Genomic DNA, 21,298 nt, shown 5'->3' on the forward strand with positions numbered 1-21,298 from the left:
TAGGTCGAATGAATGACGATACAGCTACAGTAGTTTGGTTCGAGTCGTAAGCTTAGCAGTTAAGGTTTACCAGGTAGCCATTGCTATACGTCAGGTGCTCCATCCGTATTTATACGGGTACCCTACCTTTTTCACGTGCTTCGTCTGGTTTGAATTGATTGCTTATTTTTCTTTGATCCGATAAGTGCCGTTCTCTTTGTTATAGGTGTTTACGTCACTCTAAGCTGAAAATGCATTACTGTATTGTGTCATGCATTGTTTTTCGCTTTCTGATAATGAGTGTTTACGGCCTGTCGCCGCTCGCCGCATGACTTGCTTTTGTGCACGGTACCGCCGCTTACAATTTTTTTTTTTAAGGAAAAAGTGGAATCGTCTCATTAGCGAAACAATGGGAAGAGACAGCTATTTGTTTTACTTACACTGCTGTTTTCTTAGATAATAATCAACAAGAACCAAATAATAGACTGCGTATGACAGAAGATGTTCTTAACAAGAGTTTAGCGAAAATTTTTCTCCATTTGAAAATCTTTGCAGACACCTCTTTAGTACATTAAATTCTGCACAGAAATTAGCGTCATCTTAGATTTAAAAATCTAGTCAATTGCCGTGCTTCATTTCTGACTGTATCAGTATTAGGCATAAGAATAATACGAATATAAACATTACATGATATGTATATTCTTCCGCGTTTGCTGTTGTCTCACTCTAGTTTCGTAGTTTATTAGGCAGACAGGACTGAAATGAGATAGCTGCAAACACGAAAGAATACATGACAAAATGTTTATATTCGTATTATTCTTATGGTGAAGAGAATACTGCATGTGATTCACAATATATGAAAGTTCCTATTAGCAACCATCTCTTCTCAATGTAGGAAAAAATTCAGAATGTAGAGTTGGCCATATTGACAAACATCCCAAACAGTCTTTCCAATCGGATTTTCGTAGTACATTGAAATGCTGCTACATTCGAAGATGAACAATATGAAATTTGTATTTATTTCGTTGGATAATGTATGAAAATGCAGTGGTCGAAACTCGGGGCGGAGAAAAAAAGCTCGTCTTCCACCTTTTTTTTTAATTTATTTACTGACGCAGAGGTTTTGGCGCCAGTATTTATCTTTGTGCCTGCAAAGCGCGCCTGTGTAGCGTTACATATATTCGACGGCAGAAGTTAGTTGTGGCGGCACCTACCAACATTTTTCAGAACTTCTGCTTACTTTGCACTCGATTCTAAGCTGCAGGCAGTTTTTTGGATTAAATGAACCGGAAAAAAAGTGCGGCTTAGATTCGAGTAAATACGGTAGTTTTGAACCATTTGTTATTACTTTGCATTTCTTTATGGGAATACTATCATTAAATTCACACACACACACACACACACACACACAGGAGAAATGAACTACCGAAGTAGGAAAAAAAAAAAAATTGTGCCATGTGGCAGCCTTCCTGTTTTGGTGGTTAGTGAGAGGGTCCTACCATTCTTAGATGTGTATTATTAGGCTTTGTATGTAACAGCTCTTCTTACTGAGGTGCCATGTACCATGTAATGCAATATAATATCTAATAACACCAACTAACTGAAGATAGTGTGTTTCTTGTCATTGTTGCAAAAGATTACAGTTTTTGTTTTTCTTCAGAGTACTATGTTCCCTTCACTGGGCCATTAAAAGATGCAAGTTTATGATTCACACTTAATCTAGTTTTTTTGTTTTTTATTCTGTTTATAGCTAGCAGACTTGATAGAAAGAGATATTCACGATTTGGCTGTACTGCAGTGCGTGGAAGGAGGGAAGATATTCCCAGCTTCATATGGTGAAATCATATTTTCTCTCAACTGTTTGCGTTACCTTGCTGGCTGGGCTGACAAAATCCATGGTCACACCATACCTACAGGTAATGAGAGTTCATATCTTTAACTAGAGTAGTGAATGATAACTACATACCATTGTAATAGGTCAAATGCAACATTTAATTGCTGTGTTTTGTCCATAAAAGATAATAAACTTTAGTAGTACCCGCCCTACACACACACACACAGAGAGAGAGAGAGAGAGAGAGAGAGAGAGAGAGAACACCTTTGTTATGTGCAAATGACTAATTATTTCAGAAGAAGGGAGAAAGAGAATTGGGAGGGGGTAGCTCAGATACACTGCATGTGTGACCGTGCCAGTGCAGACTTAACTGGGGCATTGTCATGAGCCAAAAAGACTCCCTTGGCAATCTCCTATAAGTAGCCTGGAAATTATGGTAGTAACAAGCATACTCAGTTAACATCACAGCATGGCAATCCCAAAAAACTCATTATAGACTACTCTGGAGATGATTGGTTGTTCACCATTTTCAGTGGTGATGAATCCATGTGCAACATGCTTTACTCCTTTTCCTTAAGGTTGTAATGATACACCCAGTAATCACCCATGGTGATCAGGAAGCTAAAGAAGTAATCTTGAGTGGCCTAACACAGCTGCAACATTTCTGCTGCTGCCACAATTAGGTGGGTTTTCGAATGGGATTGGGCAGTCACAGAACATGGTGTTCAGTGATCTTTGTCATGCTCATAATGTTGTACCAGACACTGAAGTCTAAACTAGGACACAAGACTCCTCTATACCACCAACAGGCTGCGCAATTTTTAATTCCTCTGGCAACATGTTGCAGTACTGGCACAACATGATGGAAGAAGGTTAACTGTCTCCATACCTGGAAAGAGGAAACAGACATGGAAAAAGAGTCAGAAGTAAAAATGACTGTCGCTCCTGAGGCTAAAAATATTCCAGGGCCTTAGTATTGCTGTTTCTACAACAGCTTTTATGTACCATGAAGTTATCTCAGCCCAAGGCATAGAACAACTTTCCTAACTCAACATCTATAAATCATTCCTTTTACCCTCCTTCCTCTTTCTTATCTACTGCTTCTTTCTAAAAGATGAACTTTTGAAAAAAGTCTCTGAAATCTGTAGATTTAGCATAATTATGTTTCTTTCCTGTATTTTTTAGCCATATATCAGCTGATATTGTCCCAACAAGAAAGAAAGAAATTTTTGACATGTTGCCTTTGGCACTCATCCTAGGATCTTTCACTGATGGTCATTTAGTGTTTTTTGTCATTGTTCCAGAATTAGTGGTTAGCATTGACAAATAATCATCCAGAATTGTTGGTGGTAGACTAGAAGGTGAACCTTTAACAATACTACCCAGTCATGCTGGAGAAATTGAGACCCCAAGATAAGTGCCAACAGGCTGTACATCAAGAAATGGCCATGAAAGTTTAAGCAGTTGCATAAGTGAATGTTTATCTTCTGCCTAGGCATTGTTAACACTTGTAATAGTGTTTCTTATATCAATTAGTACTATATTTCAGTTGATCAAAGGATAAAGATAAAATAAGACAGTTACGGTCTTTTAAATTTCAGATGGCCCTTACTTCACCTACACACGGAAAGAGCCTGTTGGAGTAGTTGGGCAGATAATACCATGGAATGCTCCTGTAGCGATGGCTGTATGGAAATTAGCTCCAGCTTTTGCTACTGGGTGCACTGTAGTACTGAAGCCTGCTGAAGATACGCCTATCAGTGCTTTATACATTGCAGCTCTGTGCAAAGAAGTGAGTCTGGTTGCTTCTTTGTCTTTCTTTGAGACACAGACAGTGTTTGAAACTATCTGGATACTATTACAGCAGATACTAATAGAGACATTGGTGTCACTTGGTGAGCAAAATTCCCAGTAATATCTGCAGTCACAATGAAGCAATAGCTTACCAAACTCAGGGACTCCCAATTAGATTAGGAGATGGCTTCTCACAGACAAAATACATCAGTTTGAGGTATTTAAGTGCCACTAATCACAACCAGGTGAAATATTTCTGATGTTATAGCAAACAGAAATTATGATATAATGTTTGTGACCAAACCACTGACCAACCTCACATTTTAGTATAGAGTGAGTGAAAAAAATGAAATTGACTGACAGGGTACAGTGATTTGAACACTTGATTTCTAATCAGAAGACTGAAGTTCACATCTGGAGATAGCTGTTCATGATTTCTTAAACCACTTATTGACTGCAGAAAAGACTGCAGACTCCATTTCTTGCAAAACCATGGCTAGTGTTAGTATCAAGCAGTGGAAAGTCCAGGATGGAATAACAATATTATGACAAGGACAAATTGTTACTAACCACGTAGAGGAGACACTGAGTCACAGACAGGCTCAGTGAAAACACTGCTAAACATTTAAACTTTCGGACAAAACAGTTGTAGTACATGCACATATTCACACAAGCTCAACTTTTACACACACACACACACACACACACACACACACACACACACACACACACACACATGACCACCATCTCTGGCTGCTGTGGCTGGAGATAGTGGCTATGTGTGTGCATGTTTTCTATTTTTGAATTAGGACTTTTTAGCAGTCTTTTCATTGGGCCTGCCTGTGACTCAATGCCTCCTCTATGTGGTGAACAGCAATCTATCTCTTTGGTAATGTGTAATATTGCTAGTGCTAGTAATTTATTCACACAAGGATAATTCTACGATGAATTAGTGTTTGGCAGGTTGATGCAAAAGAAAAACATTAGTCATAAACACAGATGTATGAATGTATATACAAGTTTTTAATGACGAGAGTAGAGTTGGTCAGCCCAGTCCTTGAAGGCAACATCTTGGTATTTCTTGAAGTGATTTAGGAGCACCATGGAAAACCATCAGAATGGCTGCACAGAGCATGAGCCTCCATCCTTGTAAATCTGAGGCCAGTATTATAAAAAATGCAGTACCTGATTCATTTAAGTCTAGCTTATAATGATGGCTTTCATATATACCTGGAACAAGTTATTTTGATAACAGAAAAATATAATTGTAAGCTGTTCATTCAGTCACTTGGCCCTTATCAGCAGCACACACCACACAGACTTGCAGCTGACTTTAGGGCCATGATCATGTTGTCATGTCTATGTAACATCTTTGTCTTTCTTTCTATCTTTCTGAAAAGCTAAACAACTTGAGTGAAACTTTAAGTTCGGAAGAATGATGGGACATTAGCATTATGTACTGCCTAACTTGTGTGTGTGGTTTTCCTGCAAAAAGCATTAAGTTTTAGATGTGTAATATGGTGTGAAAGATATTATTTAGTTATTACTATTTTTTGTGAACCCATACTCACAGTTCTGTAGCTAATCTTAAATTGTGTAGTGTGCATTATTTAAGTCCTACACTCTTCCTTTCTAAATACAAGTATTTTAGTTATCTCTTTTGTTTCCTGGGGCAATCTCTGATAGAAAATACTATTAAAGAGTTCTTGTGTTTGATTTTACTTAGTAAATGGTTCTTGCACCACGAGCAAGGGTAGAACTATTTATGACATAATTACTAATTTTTCTTCTCATGTGACAAGACTGGTAGATTAACTCACTTGGCACCATAAGACACCCAAAAAAAAAGGCATTTCCTTACAGTGAGCCTGACTACTACTTTTTCATTATTTGTATAGCCTACTTTAGCAGATTTTCCCATTTTGCATGCATTTGATACCCAGAAAAGAATTCCATAACTAAGAATTTAGTGTACATAGGAACAGTATGTTGCCATAAGTCAGTTCCTGTTAACAGTGGTGATAGGATCCTATGGACGGAACATTCTGTAGTATTCTCTTTGGCAATATCTTCATACATTCATTCCATGTCAGATGACAATCAATATAAAAACATTGTTTTTGCTACACAATCTATAGATTTTCATGCTTGTTTAATGTGATAGAACAGTTTTCTGTCTTTACACTGAAGTTCATGCTGTTTGTTTGCTATGATCGGAGTTAATTTATTACATGCTACCCCAACTGTAAACATCCTGAAGGGTTTCATGTACCTTCTAAACTAAGAGTTATGATGTTTTATCAACAACTATAATCTTGCTATCACGAGCAAGGAGATTTTTCTTTCATGTCTTGTCTTGTCTAGATATTCATTTATACACATTAAGAGCAGACTTTTCCTAATATAATATCCTGAGGAACAGCTGGGTTTGATGCTTGCTTCACAAAAAAAATTGATATCTGAAGTGTGGGTTAGTTCTATCTTTTGCAGTCTAATTTTCCGGGTTAAAGTGGCACCACTCATTAGCCTTATACCTACTGTTGTAACATCTTATACCTAGAACTAACACTTCATTTAGTAGTCTTTTATAGGCAACAGTGTTAAACACCTTGGACAGCTATAGAAATGTGTCTGTACACAGTTATCCCTGTTGAGACCTTCAAGACTACTTTTGTAAAATCTGTTATGGCCTACATTGTACTTACTTGCTTTGGATGCCAAAGAGGGCTTTGTTGAAAAGATTGTATTTATTCAGACAGATCATTACTCTTCTTTCATAATTGATTGTATTACTTTTGAAAGTGATTCCTCTTTTTTCTGTAAATGGGGTGGTATTCTCACTCCATTAACTTTCTGTAAATGACATGAAGAACTAACTGTGTTTTCAAAAACTATCAAGAGTTATTTTGAAAAACTAATAATTATTCTTCCCATCTTACACTCATGGATTTGCACACTGTATTGGGATTTATTCGTAATGCTAATTATTGTTAGACAAAATCGGTTCACAAGGCTGAATAACAATTAATATGCCACACATATGGAAAAAAATAAAAAAAAATTGTCCCAAGCTGAATACTAATTACCTGTGTTAGAGTATGGATTTATAAAGACATCTAGTGTGGTTGCACATCATGATACATGCTGTGACATTCTATGTAAGAGTATGGGTGTAGAAAATATTTACTGCATGTAACTACAGGGGTGCATTGTCAATTGACATTTTTCTGCTACTCATATATTATATACGGAAGAAGGGGAAAAAAATAAGTAAGACTCTCTGTAAATACCAGTGGCTTGCTTGAGTTCTTGAATACTCATGATGTGCCTTTGGAATGCATGGTTAGAAACACCCACAGACCAAGCAAGTTCACCGAAATGAGAGAACAGTTCCAAACATTTTACACACTACAGACGTATTGTATTATGTGATGTAGGCTGTTGCTCATCCTGCTGGAAATATAGGTTTTTAGGATCACTGCCACGCTGCCTTACCCTTATTTCAACAAAGCCTTCCAATATAGTCATGTACCTTCTGAATCAATGGTCACTGTCTGTTCATTTTCAAAGAAATAGAGGTGTACAATTCCAAAAGCACCAACTCCACATCAGTCACTTTAGGAGAGTGCAAGTGCTTTTTGTGCAGTTTGTTATGGTTCGCTGTAGTGTACCCAGCCAGAAACATGAAAATTTGCTTCTTTGACCATGAGGACAGAGAATTTCATAAAGTCAGATGGCTATAAAGTTTATATTACCCAGCTGTAAAGGAAATAGACCTCCATCTCATTTTGACAGCAAGTTTCAGGTCAGATTCAGATATGCTCATCATCTTTTGTATGTAAAAATGTCTGCTTGTGTCTATGTATGTGCGGATGGATATATGTGTGTGTGCAAGTGTATACCTGTCCTTTTTTCCCCCTAAGGTAAGTCTTTCCACTCCCGGGATTGGAATGACTCCTTACCCTCTCCCTTAAAACCCACATCCTTTCGTCTTTCCCTCTCCTTACCTCTTTCCTGATGAAGCAACCGTTTGTTGCGAAAGCTTGAATTTCGTGTGTATGTTTGTGTTTGTTTGTGTGTCTATCGACCTGCCAGCACTTTCGTTCGGTAAGTCACATCATCTTTGTTTTTAGATATATTTTTCCCACGTGGAATGTTTCCCTCTATTATATTCATATCATTAAAAATGTATCTAGATTGATAGCTTTATTTTCTTTGGTCTCAGACTTTTTTCTTTCAGTACTGTATTGAACAGCATGTTGAATGCTGTGCTGTCAAATTAAAACTGGAAAAGCCATCCCTCATAATAGTAACAGTTTACAGGACACCTGTGGGAAACATTCATAAGTGTCTTTCCCCGCTAGAATCAGTTTTTACAAAACTATAAAATAATAACAGCAATTTTATGGTATGCAGTAATTCTAACATAAATTTTCTTTCAAATAATAACAATCATAAGCAATTTGAATCATTGTCTACTTTCAACATACTCTGTAGGGCAACATTTCCAACAAGAATATATGGATATAGCAAGATCATGATTGATGATGTGTTCCTGAACCCCACAGATTAAAGTGAAGTAAAAACACAGACTGTAATAAGTGATTGTCTGACCACAATGTTAAAATGAGAGCTTCGAAACTTGCCTGCGGAAAAACAGTGCATGGTCGTACCCAAGTTAAACATGTTAGAACAATAAATTTTGAATCTACTTGATTGTTTATAAATAGTTTACATCAGGAACAACAGGATGAAATATATCAGGCAGACACAGTGTATGAGAAATTGAATTCATTCTAGAACGTATTCATCAAACACTTTGAAACTTACTTCCCCCAAGGACAAATTAAAATCAAAGCAACCTGTATTGGAAGCAGAAAGTGGTTAACAAATGACATTAAAATAGCATTTGCGAGGATCTGTATATAGAATACAGGACTAGTACAAACCAAGTGATTAACAAATCACAAGAAGTACTGCAAAATACTTTATACATGTGTAATCAGGATGATTGCAATATTCACAAAAAAGAAAGCCAAACAATAAAGTAAAAATCATAAAAAGTGAGACAAATAAGAACATGAAATCGGAACAAATAGGAAGACCACAGTTGTGTGATAATGGCACTCATTAGAATAAACAAAAAGTTCCAAACTCAGAATCCAATAAATTTCTTCTCACTGTAACTGAAAAACAGGGAACCATAATAATGTTTCCCACAGAACCCATAGAACTGCTTAAACACATGGAAAACACGCCAGACATAGGACTTCATTTCAAAAAAGCAGAACTTCTAAAGAAATTGTAAAAATCATAAAATTACTTAAAAGCACTCAATCCTCTGTGTGTGATGGTATATTAAATGGGATTTTCAAATTATGTGCAGGCTTAATCAGTTACATGTTGTGCTACTGTGCAATGAAAAGCATGGTATTTTCAGATGGACTAAAACATGCAGTAGTGACGCCTGAGGCATGTAATATTTAACTGTCAGCCCAGTTCTCTGCTGTATGTTCTCAAAGGTATTCGAGGGAATCGTATATGATAGGGTTTATGACCACACTACATAATATGGCTTACTGACACTTACACAGTTTAGCTTACATACAGGATTCTTCACCGAGTAAGCCATATTTAGTCTCAACAGATGAAATTCTAGGTGAACAACATTTCATAAGGTATCCAATGTGGATCTTCTGTGACCTTGCTAAGACAGTAGGCTGTGTACATTAACACAAACTTTGAAAGCTTCCACACTAGGCATCAACAACAAACCTTTGGCTTGGCTAGAGTCTCACTCACACAACAAGAAACAGAGTTTTGTTAATGGAGACGGGTGTAACAATAAATTCAGATTGGAGCCACTGATTTTCTTAATCTACATTGATTATCTACCAATAACAATTAATAAAAGAGCAGACAGCCACATCTGCTGATGATACAAGTATTCTGATCAGAGGGCCTATCTCCAAAGTGCAGTATACAGCATAGTCAGTCACTAATAAAGTGTAAAATGGTTCCAACAAATAGCTTAACCTGTTTTTTTCCAAATACTAATATATACAGTTTCAGACAATAAATATAAACTTAAAGTTCCTGCAATGGGTATTAACAATCACAAAATTAATGAAACACACACACAAAAATTCCTAGGCACCCAGAGGGACATTCAGTTAAGATGGAATGTGCAAATTGATCAGCTGCTCAAGAAACTCAACTCAGCATGCTTTGCACTGCAAATAATTTCTTACTTTGGTGACACTGAAATAATGTTATTGTCACATCTTGCTTTTTTTCCATTCTATAATTGCCTGAGGTATAATCTTCTGGGGAATGAAGTCTAAATTGAAAAAATTTTAAAAATTAAAAATGAGCGGTGAGATGAACATATAGGGGTCTCGTCAAGTATCTCAGTATATATACTCACTGATTGTCTTTGCAGCCAATAACAAGGAACTGTTTTAGATAAAGTGTGACATTGACAACCATGTCACAAGACAGGTGAAAAACTTCCACCGGGGGCTCCTCAACTCTCACGAAAGTACACAAGGGAGTTCGTGAGCCAGGTATAGAAGTAGGCAATAAGCTCTCCATCGATATAGAAAAGGAATTAATAATGTACAGGTATCCAGAAGAAAACTAACAAATATTCCTCATAGATGAACCTGCTATAAAATGAAGTAATTCTTCAAGTTACAAGGCATCCCTTAGAGTAAGAATAGAGAAAAACCACGTAGGTAAAAACACTCTTAAAAGAAAAAGATATGATACTTCCACTCATCCCATAAAAACAAAAGTATTGTATTTTAATTTGAATTATGATGTTAAAAATGTAATTTTATTATTTATTTATTTATTTACGTCATTAGAATAAGGTTCTGTTCTTTCATTGCATCTTACTTTTTAAGAACTCATTTAAATGTATGTGAATAAACTGCAAGTTGCAATGTTAAATGCAACTAATTCCTCTTATAAAAATAAGGAAAATATTGTGTATATGATATGTAAAATGCTCATTAAATACTGCATTGTTTCATTTGATGTGGCATGTATTATTGGCACAGTACTTGTATAACATGTAATCAATAGGACTAAAAAGAAATCGGATCAGCAGGTGCTAACCATAATTTCTTTTGTAGGCTGGATTTCCTGCTGGAGTTGTCAATGTTGTCCCAGGATATGGGCCAACTGCAGGGGCTGCCATTGCATCACACCCTGAAATTTCAAAAGTGGCATTCACTGGTTCTGTTGCAGTAAGAAAGTTATTTCTAGAATATAATTTAATATATGAGTGCTAATATTCGAGTGGAAGTCTGATTAAAATATCATAATAAGTTTTTTCTAAGAGTTTGGAAAATCATTGAAACACTGACACTGTTGTTGAAAACATACATGAACACTTAAAGCAACAGCCTGGATATGATACAGCCTTGTACCATTGCCCTACACAGCTTTGATGTGCTGGAACTGCAAACAGCTGAAAGCTAGGGGAAACTACTGCCATGATCTTTTTCCTGAGGGCATGCAGCTCTAATTTATGGCTTAATGACAATGGCACCTTCTTGTGTAAAATATTTCGGAGTTAAAAATAGTCCCCCATTCACATCACTGGGTGAGGATTACTCAGGAGGATGTGTTCATCAGGAAAATAAAGACTGACATACCACAAGTTTGGAGTGTGGAATGTTACATCCCTCCATAGATTAGAGAATTTAAAAAGGGAAATAGATAGGTTGAAGTCGGATACAGTGGGAATTAGCATAGTGTGCTGGCAAAAAGAAAGACTTTTGATTGGGTCAGTATAGCGTTATCATCACAAAATAAAATAGGAGTACTGTAAGAGTAAGCCTAATTATGAGTAAGAAAACAGCAGTGCAGGTAAGCAACTATGAACAGCATAGCAAATGCATTATCGAAGCCAAATAGATGCGAAGCCAACAACCACAACAGCAGTGGAAGTTTATAAGCCTAATGGCCTCACAGAGAATGAATGAGAAGTATGGAAAAGGAATTAAAGTTCATGGAGAACAAATAAAAACTTTGATATTTGCCAATGACATTGTAATTGGCGGAGAAAGCAAAGGACTGAAAAACAGTTGAATGGAACAGATAACATCCTGCAAAGAGATTGTAACATGAAAATCGATAAGAAAAAAATAAGGGTAATGGTATGTGGTCAAAGTACACCAGGCAATGCCAAAGTAATTACCATAAATTAAGAAATGGCACATTGAAAGTAGTAGAAGAGTTTTATTATTTAGGCAGCAAAAAGACTTATGATGACTGACTTAGGGAAGATATAAAATGCAGACTGGCATTAGCAACCAAAGAATGTCAGAAAAAGGGGAATTTGTGAACATCTGATACAAATTTGCGCCCAACAGTCTTCTCTGAAGGTATTTGTGTGAAATGTTGTATGGAAGTGAAATATGGGCAATATGCAATTCAGTCAAGAAGAAAATAGAAGCTTTTGACATGTGGTGTTACATAATAATACTAAACGTATTAGATGAATAGATTGAATAACTGATGAGGTAATGAGTCAAATTGGAGAGAAAGAAATTTATGGCCCAACTTGACTAAGTGAACAGATTGAATGATAGGGCACATACTGAGGCATCACCAAATTTTCAATTCGGTAGTGAAAGGAAGCCTTTGTGTGTGTGTGTGTGTGTGTGTGTGTGTGTGTGTGTGTGTGTGTGTGTGTGTGAGAGAGAGAGAGAGAGAGAGAGAGAGAGAGAGAGAGAGAGAGAAGGGAAGGAAGGGGGTTTAAAGGGAGACTAAGGTTTGAAAACCAGTTTTCAGATTGAAGACATGACAACAATGAGATGATGTGTGAACATATGGCACCACCTAAGTATTGGAGTGCATGGTGTACAGGAATCTAAAGGTATACATAACAACTCCTTTAGAGCTGGTGAGCTCATTCCATTTCTGAAAAGAACCTCCCCACCCCCACCCCACCAAAAAAAAGTACCATTTACTGCACTCATAATTATGTCTGGGCAACAATACAGGAGAGATGAAAGCTGTTTCACTGGTGGATCTTTTTGTTTAGTTATTAGACTTGAATAATTTGACTAACAACTGTTTGTTGCTGTGACAGATTAGTCATAATGAACATTTGACACAAAATAATGCACGCATAACAGGCAACATTGATAAGATATGTTGATAATACACCTCATCTAGAAATAAAACTTTAGAGCAAAAGCTCTCTCAAAAGAGGAAATAAAATCTTACAAATTATTTTAAAAATATTAAAAATCACACTACTGAAACTTCCTGGTAGATTAAAGCTGTGTGCCCAACCGAGACTCGAACTCGGGACCTTTGCCTTTCGCGGGCTAGTGCTCTACCATCTGAGCTACCGAAGCACGACTCATGCCCAGTCCTCACAGCTTTACTTCTGCCAGTATCTCGTCTCCTACCTTCCAAACTTCACAGAAGCTCTCCTGCGAAACTTGCAGAACTAGCACTCCTGAAAGAAAGGATACTGCGGAGACATGGCTTAGCCACAGCCTGGGGGATGTTTCCAGAAGGTAGGAGTTTGGAAGGTAGGAGACGAGATAATGGCAGAAGTAAAGCTGTGAGGACAGGGCGTGAGTCGTGCTTCGGTAGCTCAGATGGTAGAGCACTTGCCCGCGAAAGGCAAAGGTCCCGTGTTCGAGTCTCGGTTGGGCACACAGTTTTAATCTGCCAGGAAGTTTCATATCAGCGCACACTCCACTGCATAGTGATAATCTCATTCTGGGATCACACTACTGCTTTCACTCCATCAGCAAATACAGAAATTCTGAGCAAACTTCATTAATGTTAACGGTGAATAAATAATGGCTTACACAGTATTTAGGAGCATGTTGATAATATGCCAGTATTATATGAGCATTTATGCAGTTACATAAAATTTTATCAAAAATCCACTAAACATGAGAACTATTTGTAACCATATTGGACTATGTACCTCCAAATAGCTCACAGCAATAGCCTACTCCTAAATTTTTCAAAACCAATTATTTTGCAGTTCTACAGAACAAATAAACTTCATGTACCTGAAATGAATATTAACAATCAGAAAATTAATGAAACCACACATAATAAAATTCCTAGGCATCCAGATGGGCAGTCAGTTAAAATTGAATGAGGAAATTGATCAGCTGCTCAAGAAACAGCTCAGCATGCTTTGCACTGTGACAAATTTCTTACTTTGGTGACAGGGTCCACCAGTCCATCAACATGAACTTCTGATCACCCTTCACACTGGAAAATAAAGCAAATATTTCTTTTATGCCTGATATGTTGTAGTAATAACTGAGTATTAGGAAGTATTAAAATTGTGTCCAGGTTGGAAAAGCAATTATGGCAGCAGCTGCACAGTCAAACTTGAAGAAAGTTTCACTGGAGCTGGGTGGGAAGAGTCCGCTGATAATACTTCCTGATGCTGACAGTAAGTAAACTATTTAATTCAAATAGAAATATCTAAATACAAATGATACAAGTAGTTTAAAGACATTTATTGTGAGCATTGCATCATTGAAATTTAATAAGGAAAGACCTCCTACTACCTTGCAAAGAGCGCTGCAGAGGAAACATGATTTTCAGATAAGTTTCCGGCTTTCTCTCTTAAAATAGTTAGTGTAGAGAAGCCAAAAATAGATTAGTTTACATACATAGATGTTTTATCTTGCATAAAAATTAAGCTGTGTGCTGCAAAAGCATATATTTTTCTACCCCCATCCAATAGTAGGGAAATAACTTTGTCTCCGAAATGATGTGTGGCTGCCCCCATTTTCTGTAAAATAAGAAACATTAATAGATGAATGTAACTTCTGTTTGTATGAAGTTTGCATATCAGGTTCCAAGTATGTACTTATCAATGGCCAATGAGATATCATTAAGTGAAGTTGACTGTTACTGCATTATTTGCAACTTTTATCTTTGTGTATTCTATCACAGTTTTATGTTTTGACAAACAGTAAGTTTGGCTACTGAAGAAATTCTCTCCCAGTTGTGGTAAAGCTAATTGTTTGCAAAACCCAGTTGCGATTTCATTTATGTCTTTAGTAATATGACTTCAGGTATACTGTTACATTTTCCAGATTGCCTTTTGCTGATAAAACTTAGACTTGGAATGTAAAAAATAAATAAAATAAAAACTGTAATAGTAGTAGTAATAACACAATAACCATATGTTTCAGTTGATGAAGCAGTGCAGATAGCACATGATGCACTGTTCATCAACCACGGACAAGCCTGCTGTGCAGCATCAAGAACTTTTGTGCATGAAGATATATATGATGAATTTGTTAAGAAAGCAAAAGCAAAAGCTGAAGAAAAGAAAGTTGGTGATCCTCTGGCAGATGGCATTCTTCAAGGTCCTCAGGTAACAAATAATTGTATAACATGAACAATGATATAGAATAAGTGTAGCATTACATTCTGGAACTCCCTGTGAATTTCATCCACCTTTTGGACAGCAAATACATATTTTTGCAATGAGGAACATTAAGTTCTAATAAATAATAAAATAAAATTGCAAGAACAATGAATAGCTGACCAATACTTATCTTCCATGTAAGTTAACAGTTTCATCAGTGAATTGTGCCTTCGATGCAAATATTAAAATTATCAATACTTGAAACTACTGTATGATATGGACAGATAAAAAATCTGATCATCAACTTGCAGCAGGACAAAACACACAAAAAATGTGGAAATGTGTGAGCTTTCAGAGCATCGCTTCTTCTTCTGGCAGCAGGGTGGAAGGGAAAAGAATAGGGATGCAGGAAAAGCTTTAGTGAGGTTTAGGAAATGGGAGGAGTGATGGAAATTTTACTGGAACCTCATTTCAGGGGAAACTTTCTACACGCATCAAAAAAAGTTTTGCATCACCTCACTTCCAAGAGTTCCAGAACCTGTACAGAAAATTGGAATAGAGTTCAACCTAAACAGTATTTCTGCCCTTTTTATTGCTCATGAAAACCACACATTGCATGTTGTACCACCATACAGTGAGACCTTCAGAGGCAGAGGTCCAGATTGCTGTACACACTGGTACCTCTAATACCCAGTAGTACATCCTCTTGCACTGATGCATGCCTGTATTCATTGTGGCATACTATCCACAAGTTCATCGAGGCACTGTTGGTCGAGAATGTCCCCCTCCTCAATGGCAATTCAGCGTAGATCCCTCAGAGTTGTTGGTGGTTCACATCATCCATAAACAGCCCTTTTCAAGCTATGCCAAGCATGTTCAATAAGGTTCATGTCTGGAGAACATGCTGGCCACTCTACTCGAGTGATGTCATCATCCTGAAGGAAGTCATGTTCAAGATGTGCATGATGGGGGCGCGAATTGTCATCCATGAAGACAAAGGCCTCACCAATATGCTGCTAATATGGTTGCACTGTCAGTTGGAGGCTGACATTCACGTATCATATCCCACATAATGCCACCCCAAAACATCGGGGAATCTCCACCTTGCTGCACTTGCTGGACAGTGCGTCTTAGGCATTGAGCCTGACTGGGTCGCCTCCAAACACATCTACCACAATTGTCTGGTTGAAGGCATATGCGACACTCATTGGTGAAGAGAACGTGATGCCAATCCTGAGCGGTCTGTTCGGCATGTTGTTGGACCCATCTCTACCACGCTGCATGGTGTTGTGGTTGCAAAGATGGACCTCACCATGGACGTCGAGAGTGAAGTTGTGCATCATGCAGCCTGTTGCACAAAGTTTGAGTCATAACATGACATCCTGTGGCTGCACAAAAGGCATTATTCAACATGATGACATTGTTGCCAGGGTTCCTCTGAGCCATTATCCGTAGGTAGCGGTTATCCACTGCAGTAGTAGCCCTTGGGTGGCCTGAGTGAGGCATGTCATCGACAGTTCCTGTCCCTCTGTATCTCCTCCATGTCCGAAAAACATCGCTTTGGTTCAGTCTAAGACACCTGGACACTTACCTTGTTGAGAGCCCTTCCTGGCACAAAGTAACAACGTGGATGTGATCGAGCCGTGGTACTGACCATCTAGGCATGGTTGAACTACAGACAACATGAGCCATGTGCCTCCTTCCGGGTGGAATGACTGGAACTGATCGGCTGTCAGACCCCCTCCATCATGCATGGTTGTTTACATCTTTCAGCAGGTTTAGTGACGTCCTTGAACAGTCAGAGGGATTGTGTCTGTGATACAATATCCACAGTCAATGTCTATCATCAGGAGTAGTTCTGGGAACTGGGGTGATGCAAAACTTTTTCGATGTGTGCAGATGGGATCCTTCCACATCATCATCATCTTATTCTATGGCATTTTCATTATCTCTGTGTGAATGTTACACTGAATGTTATTATAATTTCTGACACATACATATCTTTTTAGCTCTTTCCAGAGAAAAGTTAACTACTGCTGCAAGTAGTGAAGTAATTCAGAAAACACAAACAATGGAAATTTCAGCTACGAATACCAACAATGTAGGGAAAGACAGATTGCTACTCGTTGTAAAGAAGACATGTTAAGTTGCAGACAGGCGCAATTAAAAGACACTTACATAAAGCTTTTGGCCACATCCTTCAACAGTAAAACACACACACACACACACACACACACACACACACACACACACACACACACACACACACACACCATTTACACATACAAGCAAGCACACCTCACGCACACGACTCCCAACTCCAGCATGTAGGACCAAAATGCCAAGATGCTGGAGTTGGCGGTTGTGTGTGCATGATGCTTTTGTGTGTAACTGTACCTGTCTGCAATTTGATGTGTCTTCATTATGGTAAGTAGCGATTCAGAAAATACTTTTAACTTTGAAGTAAATGTTGATGTATTTTTGAATAGACCATTTCACTTTATTTGACTTGCATATATTGTGAGATACGTAAATCACGTTTCTTATGATGATGTGATGCACGCTTTTAGTTAAATAAATCTGGGTTTTACCACTGTAATAATCACTTAGTGTTGCCAAATACTGTAGAGTGTATCATAATTAGGCATAATATTTGTGCCGTTTCAGTACAGTGCAATGTATTTTTAAAATATCAAGAAAAATTATCACAACTTGTAATATGGAAACTGAGAAAAAAACACAATTTAAGGTGAACTTTTTTGATAGAAAATTATGTTTGATAGAAACATTGTTTCCTAAAAAATAAAATTCTTTTCAGATTAATGAAAAGATGATGAATAAAGTTCTGAGCTACATTAAGGCAGGAAAGGAAGAAGGAGCTCGTGTTGAATGTGGTGGAGAACGTATAGGTACAGCTGGCTATTTTATCAAGCCAACAGTGTTCTCAAATGTTACTGATGACATGAAAATTGCGAAAGAGGAGGTAAGAACTTTATAACATTATCCTTTTTACTAGATGAAATTTGCTTATAGAGGACTGCTAAAATATGTTCTGTTTATTATTGCCAATTTTTCCCTTTTCAAACAATTAATCTATAGGTTTTCATAAATTCTAACACATGAATATTTACAAGACACTATAGGAAGTTCAACAAAAATATTAAATGTTTTACATTTGATCTTTGTATCTTTTATGTTTGAGTACAGTGCTTTACAAAAAATGTTTCAGATATTTGGCCCAGTACAAAGTATTCTAAAATTCAAAACTCTGGAAGAAGCTATTGAAAGAGCTAACAATACGACTTATGGATTGGCATGTGGAATTGTGACTAAAAATATTAATAATGCCCTGGTGTATGCAAATGCTTTGGAAGCTGGCAATGTCTGGTTAGTCTTATTATCACTATCAATATCTGTTGATATAATGAATGAATGCTGTTCTTGTCAACAATGGTGATGTTGATTATGTTATTTATTAATATTATCATGACAGGCAGTTTTATTCGCTTCTTTCTGCGTGACCTTGAGTGATAAACAGGTTGTTATGAGATTGAGATCTACCCAGTGTTTATTTGTTTTTGACAAGTCTTGTCCCTGACTAACTGGTCTTGCTGATAACAACAGGCCTCTACTTTAGAAGTTAGTTATTTATACGTTCCATGGCTCATTTGCACAATGAATCGTAATGACAAGTCATTTTACATACATATCACAACTTAATTTTTAAATATGGCTACATGCTGAACATTTATAAAGTTTTTTTATTTTTTTAATTAACGTGGTCTAGATTATTTTGTGTATTAAATAATAAAACAGATAACTGCAATATTATGAAAAGAATATATTGTTACTCATCATAAGGATGACACATTGAGTTACACATAGGCAAAATGAAAAGACTGTTACATATTGAACTTTTGGTAGCTAAAACCTTCTTCAGAAAATCACACACACACAATTCGCTGCTCTGGCCAGAATGCAACTGTTGCATTGTTGGAAAGCAGCAATCCTAAGTACGGTGGGGAAGATGGTTGGGACAGCAGGGTACTGACACCAGGAGAGAACAACATTTGTCTGGTGTAGCCTGCAGGGATTAAATGTCAGCAGGACAAGGGACAAAACCGCCAGGCACAGTGTTGGGAGGCTGTGTGGGAGTGGGAAACTGGGAGCAGAAAATAAGAGGAGTAGAGAAAGAGAAATGACCGGTGGGTGCGTTGACAGGTTGCGGCACACAATGAGGATGAGGGGTCATACAATGGGAGAAGGTGATATGACACAGGGGGAAGAAACTGTTGGGTGGAGGGTGTGGGGGTAATAGTGGAGGCCGGGATGATTTTGGGAATGGAGAATGGATTGTAAGAACTCACATCTGTGCAGTTCAGAAAGTTGGTGGTGGAGGGGAGGATCCAGATGGCCCAGTTTCTAAAGCAGCCATTGAAACAGGGATGTTATGACAACTACATGTTGTGTCACAGGGTGGTCCACTTTGCTCTTGGTCACAATTTGGCAGTGGCTGTTACTCCAAGTGGACAGTTGCTTGGTAGTTATACCAATATAAAAAGCTGTGCGATGTTTGCAGCAGAGCAGGTATTACATGGCTGCTTTCACAAGTGGCCCGACCTCTGATTGGATAAGCTTGTGACAGGATTGGAATAGGAAGCACAGCGTGGCCTGGATAGGTCTTGAACCTGGTCTTCCACAGAGATACGATTGCCGTGGCAAGGAGATTGGATTGGGAGTATCATAAGGATGGACTAGGATGTTATGTTTGGGTGAGTGAACACCACTTTAAGAGCAATGAGAAGTGTGATGGTACTTAATGGTTACTGCTAGTATCATTGCTCTTCCAAACAGCATCCCTTACGAGCAAACCAGTGGCATCTTTACCTGCAGTTACGTGTACTTTAGGTACTGGGCTGTGCAAGGCTTTCTTGAAAAAGAATAGTTCAATTTAGTCATAGGGTTGAGCCACACATGTCTGCTTTCAGGCCCTACAACTAATTCACTGCAAATAATCTGTAGCTGTGATCCTGCAATCAAATAGTCTATGAATTGGCTAGAATTGAGATTCAATAAAAAACACAGAAACAAAAAAAGAAAAGTTAAATGAATAATTTAATAACAAGAGTTCTATTCTAATGTCTGAATTGATGTATTGAACTAAGTGTGTAGAATCAATGAGACTGGAGACACACTAACAGACTTCTTGAAAAATATCATCCACACATTTCTGAGGATAACAAGGGCAGATTAGTGCAGGAACTAGTACACAATCACCTTAACAGCTCATGCATCCAAGTTGCTGGCAAGAATAATATACAGAAGAATGAAAAAGATAATTGAGGATAACTTCGATGTTGATTAGTTCTATGTGAGGAAAGGTAATGGCACATGAGAGGCAGTTCTGATGTTATGCTTGAAAATGAAAGCAAGACTTCACAAATATCAAGACTCATTCATAGAATTTGTTGACCTAGAAAAAGCATTTGTCAATTTAAAATAGTGCAATAGGCTCAAAATTCTGTGAAAAATAAGAGCAAGCTTCGAGGAAAGATGGATGATATACAATATGTGTACACAAGAATCAAGCTGGAAGAATATGAATGGAGGATCAAGAACAAAGAGCACAGATAGGATCTATGATGGGGGTGCAATGTTTCTCTCCTAATGTTCACTCTATACATTGAAGAAGAAATGATGGAAATAAAAGAAAGTTTTAAGCGTGGGTTTAAAAATCTGGGTGAAAGGATATGAGCGATAAGATTTACTGATGACATCACCATTCTTAGTACAGGTGAAGAATTACTATGGGATCTGGTTATTGCAATGAACAGTCTTAGAGTCAAGAAAATGAATTCAGAGTAAATGGAATTGTTGACCATAAAGTAGATGAAGTTAAAGAACTCTGCCACCTTGGGAGCAAAATAACACATGGTGGATGAAGCAAGGAAGACAGGAAAAGTAGACTAGAACAGGCAATGAGTGCATTTCTTGCCAAAAAAAGTTTACTTGTTTCAAACATCAGCCTTCATTTGAGGAAATAATTTCTGAAAACATACATTTGGTGCACAGCATTGTATGCTAGTGAAACATGGACTGTGGGAAAACTGGAAAAGAAAATAATTGAAGTGTTTGAGATGCGATGCTATAGAAAGTTGTTAAAAATTAGATGGACTGATAAAGAATGAAGAGGTTCTCAACAAAATGGCAAAGAAAGGAATGTATGAAAAACACTGATAAGAGGAAGTAACAAGATAATAGGACGTGATTAGACATCAGGGAATTCTTACGTGGCACTAGGAGGAGGTGCTGAA

The 21,298-nt window shown here is 37.5% G+C and overlaps 1 protein-coding gene across 1 annotated transcript in view; it reads left to right on the forward strand.

Moving 5' to 3' along the window:
• Nucleotides 1–21,298, forward strand: part of LOC126260914 (aldehyde dehydrogenase 1A1-like) — a 42,770-nt gene that overhangs the window by 20,681 nt on the left and 791 nt on the right. The window contains exons 4-10 of the mRNA XM_049958373.1: nucleotides 1,730–1,895; nucleotides 3,415–3,605; nucleotides 10,747–10,860; nucleotides 13,952–14,054; nucleotides 14,806–14,990; nucleotides 17,803–17,967; nucleotides 18,214–18,371. Coding sequence (XP_049814330.1) covers nucleotides 1,730–1,895; nucleotides 3,415–3,605; nucleotides 10,747–10,860; nucleotides 13,952–14,054; nucleotides 14,806–14,990; nucleotides 17,803–17,967; nucleotides 18,214–18,371 — 1,082 coding nt within the window. The remainder of the gene's footprint in view (nucleotides 1–1,729; nucleotides 1,896–3,414; nucleotides 3,606–10,746; nucleotides 10,861–13,951; nucleotides 14,055–14,805; nucleotides 14,991–17,802; nucleotides 17,968–18,213; nucleotides 18,372–21,298) is intronic.

The sequence above is a fragment of the Schistocerca nitens genome, chromosome 5 (genome assembly GCF_023898315.1).
Source record: "Schistocerca nitens isolate TAMUIC-IGC-003100 chromosome 5, iqSchNite1.1, whole genome shotgun sequence".
Taxonomy (NCBI): Eukaryota; Metazoa; Arthropoda; class Insecta; order Orthoptera; family Acrididae; genus Schistocerca; species Schistocerca nitens.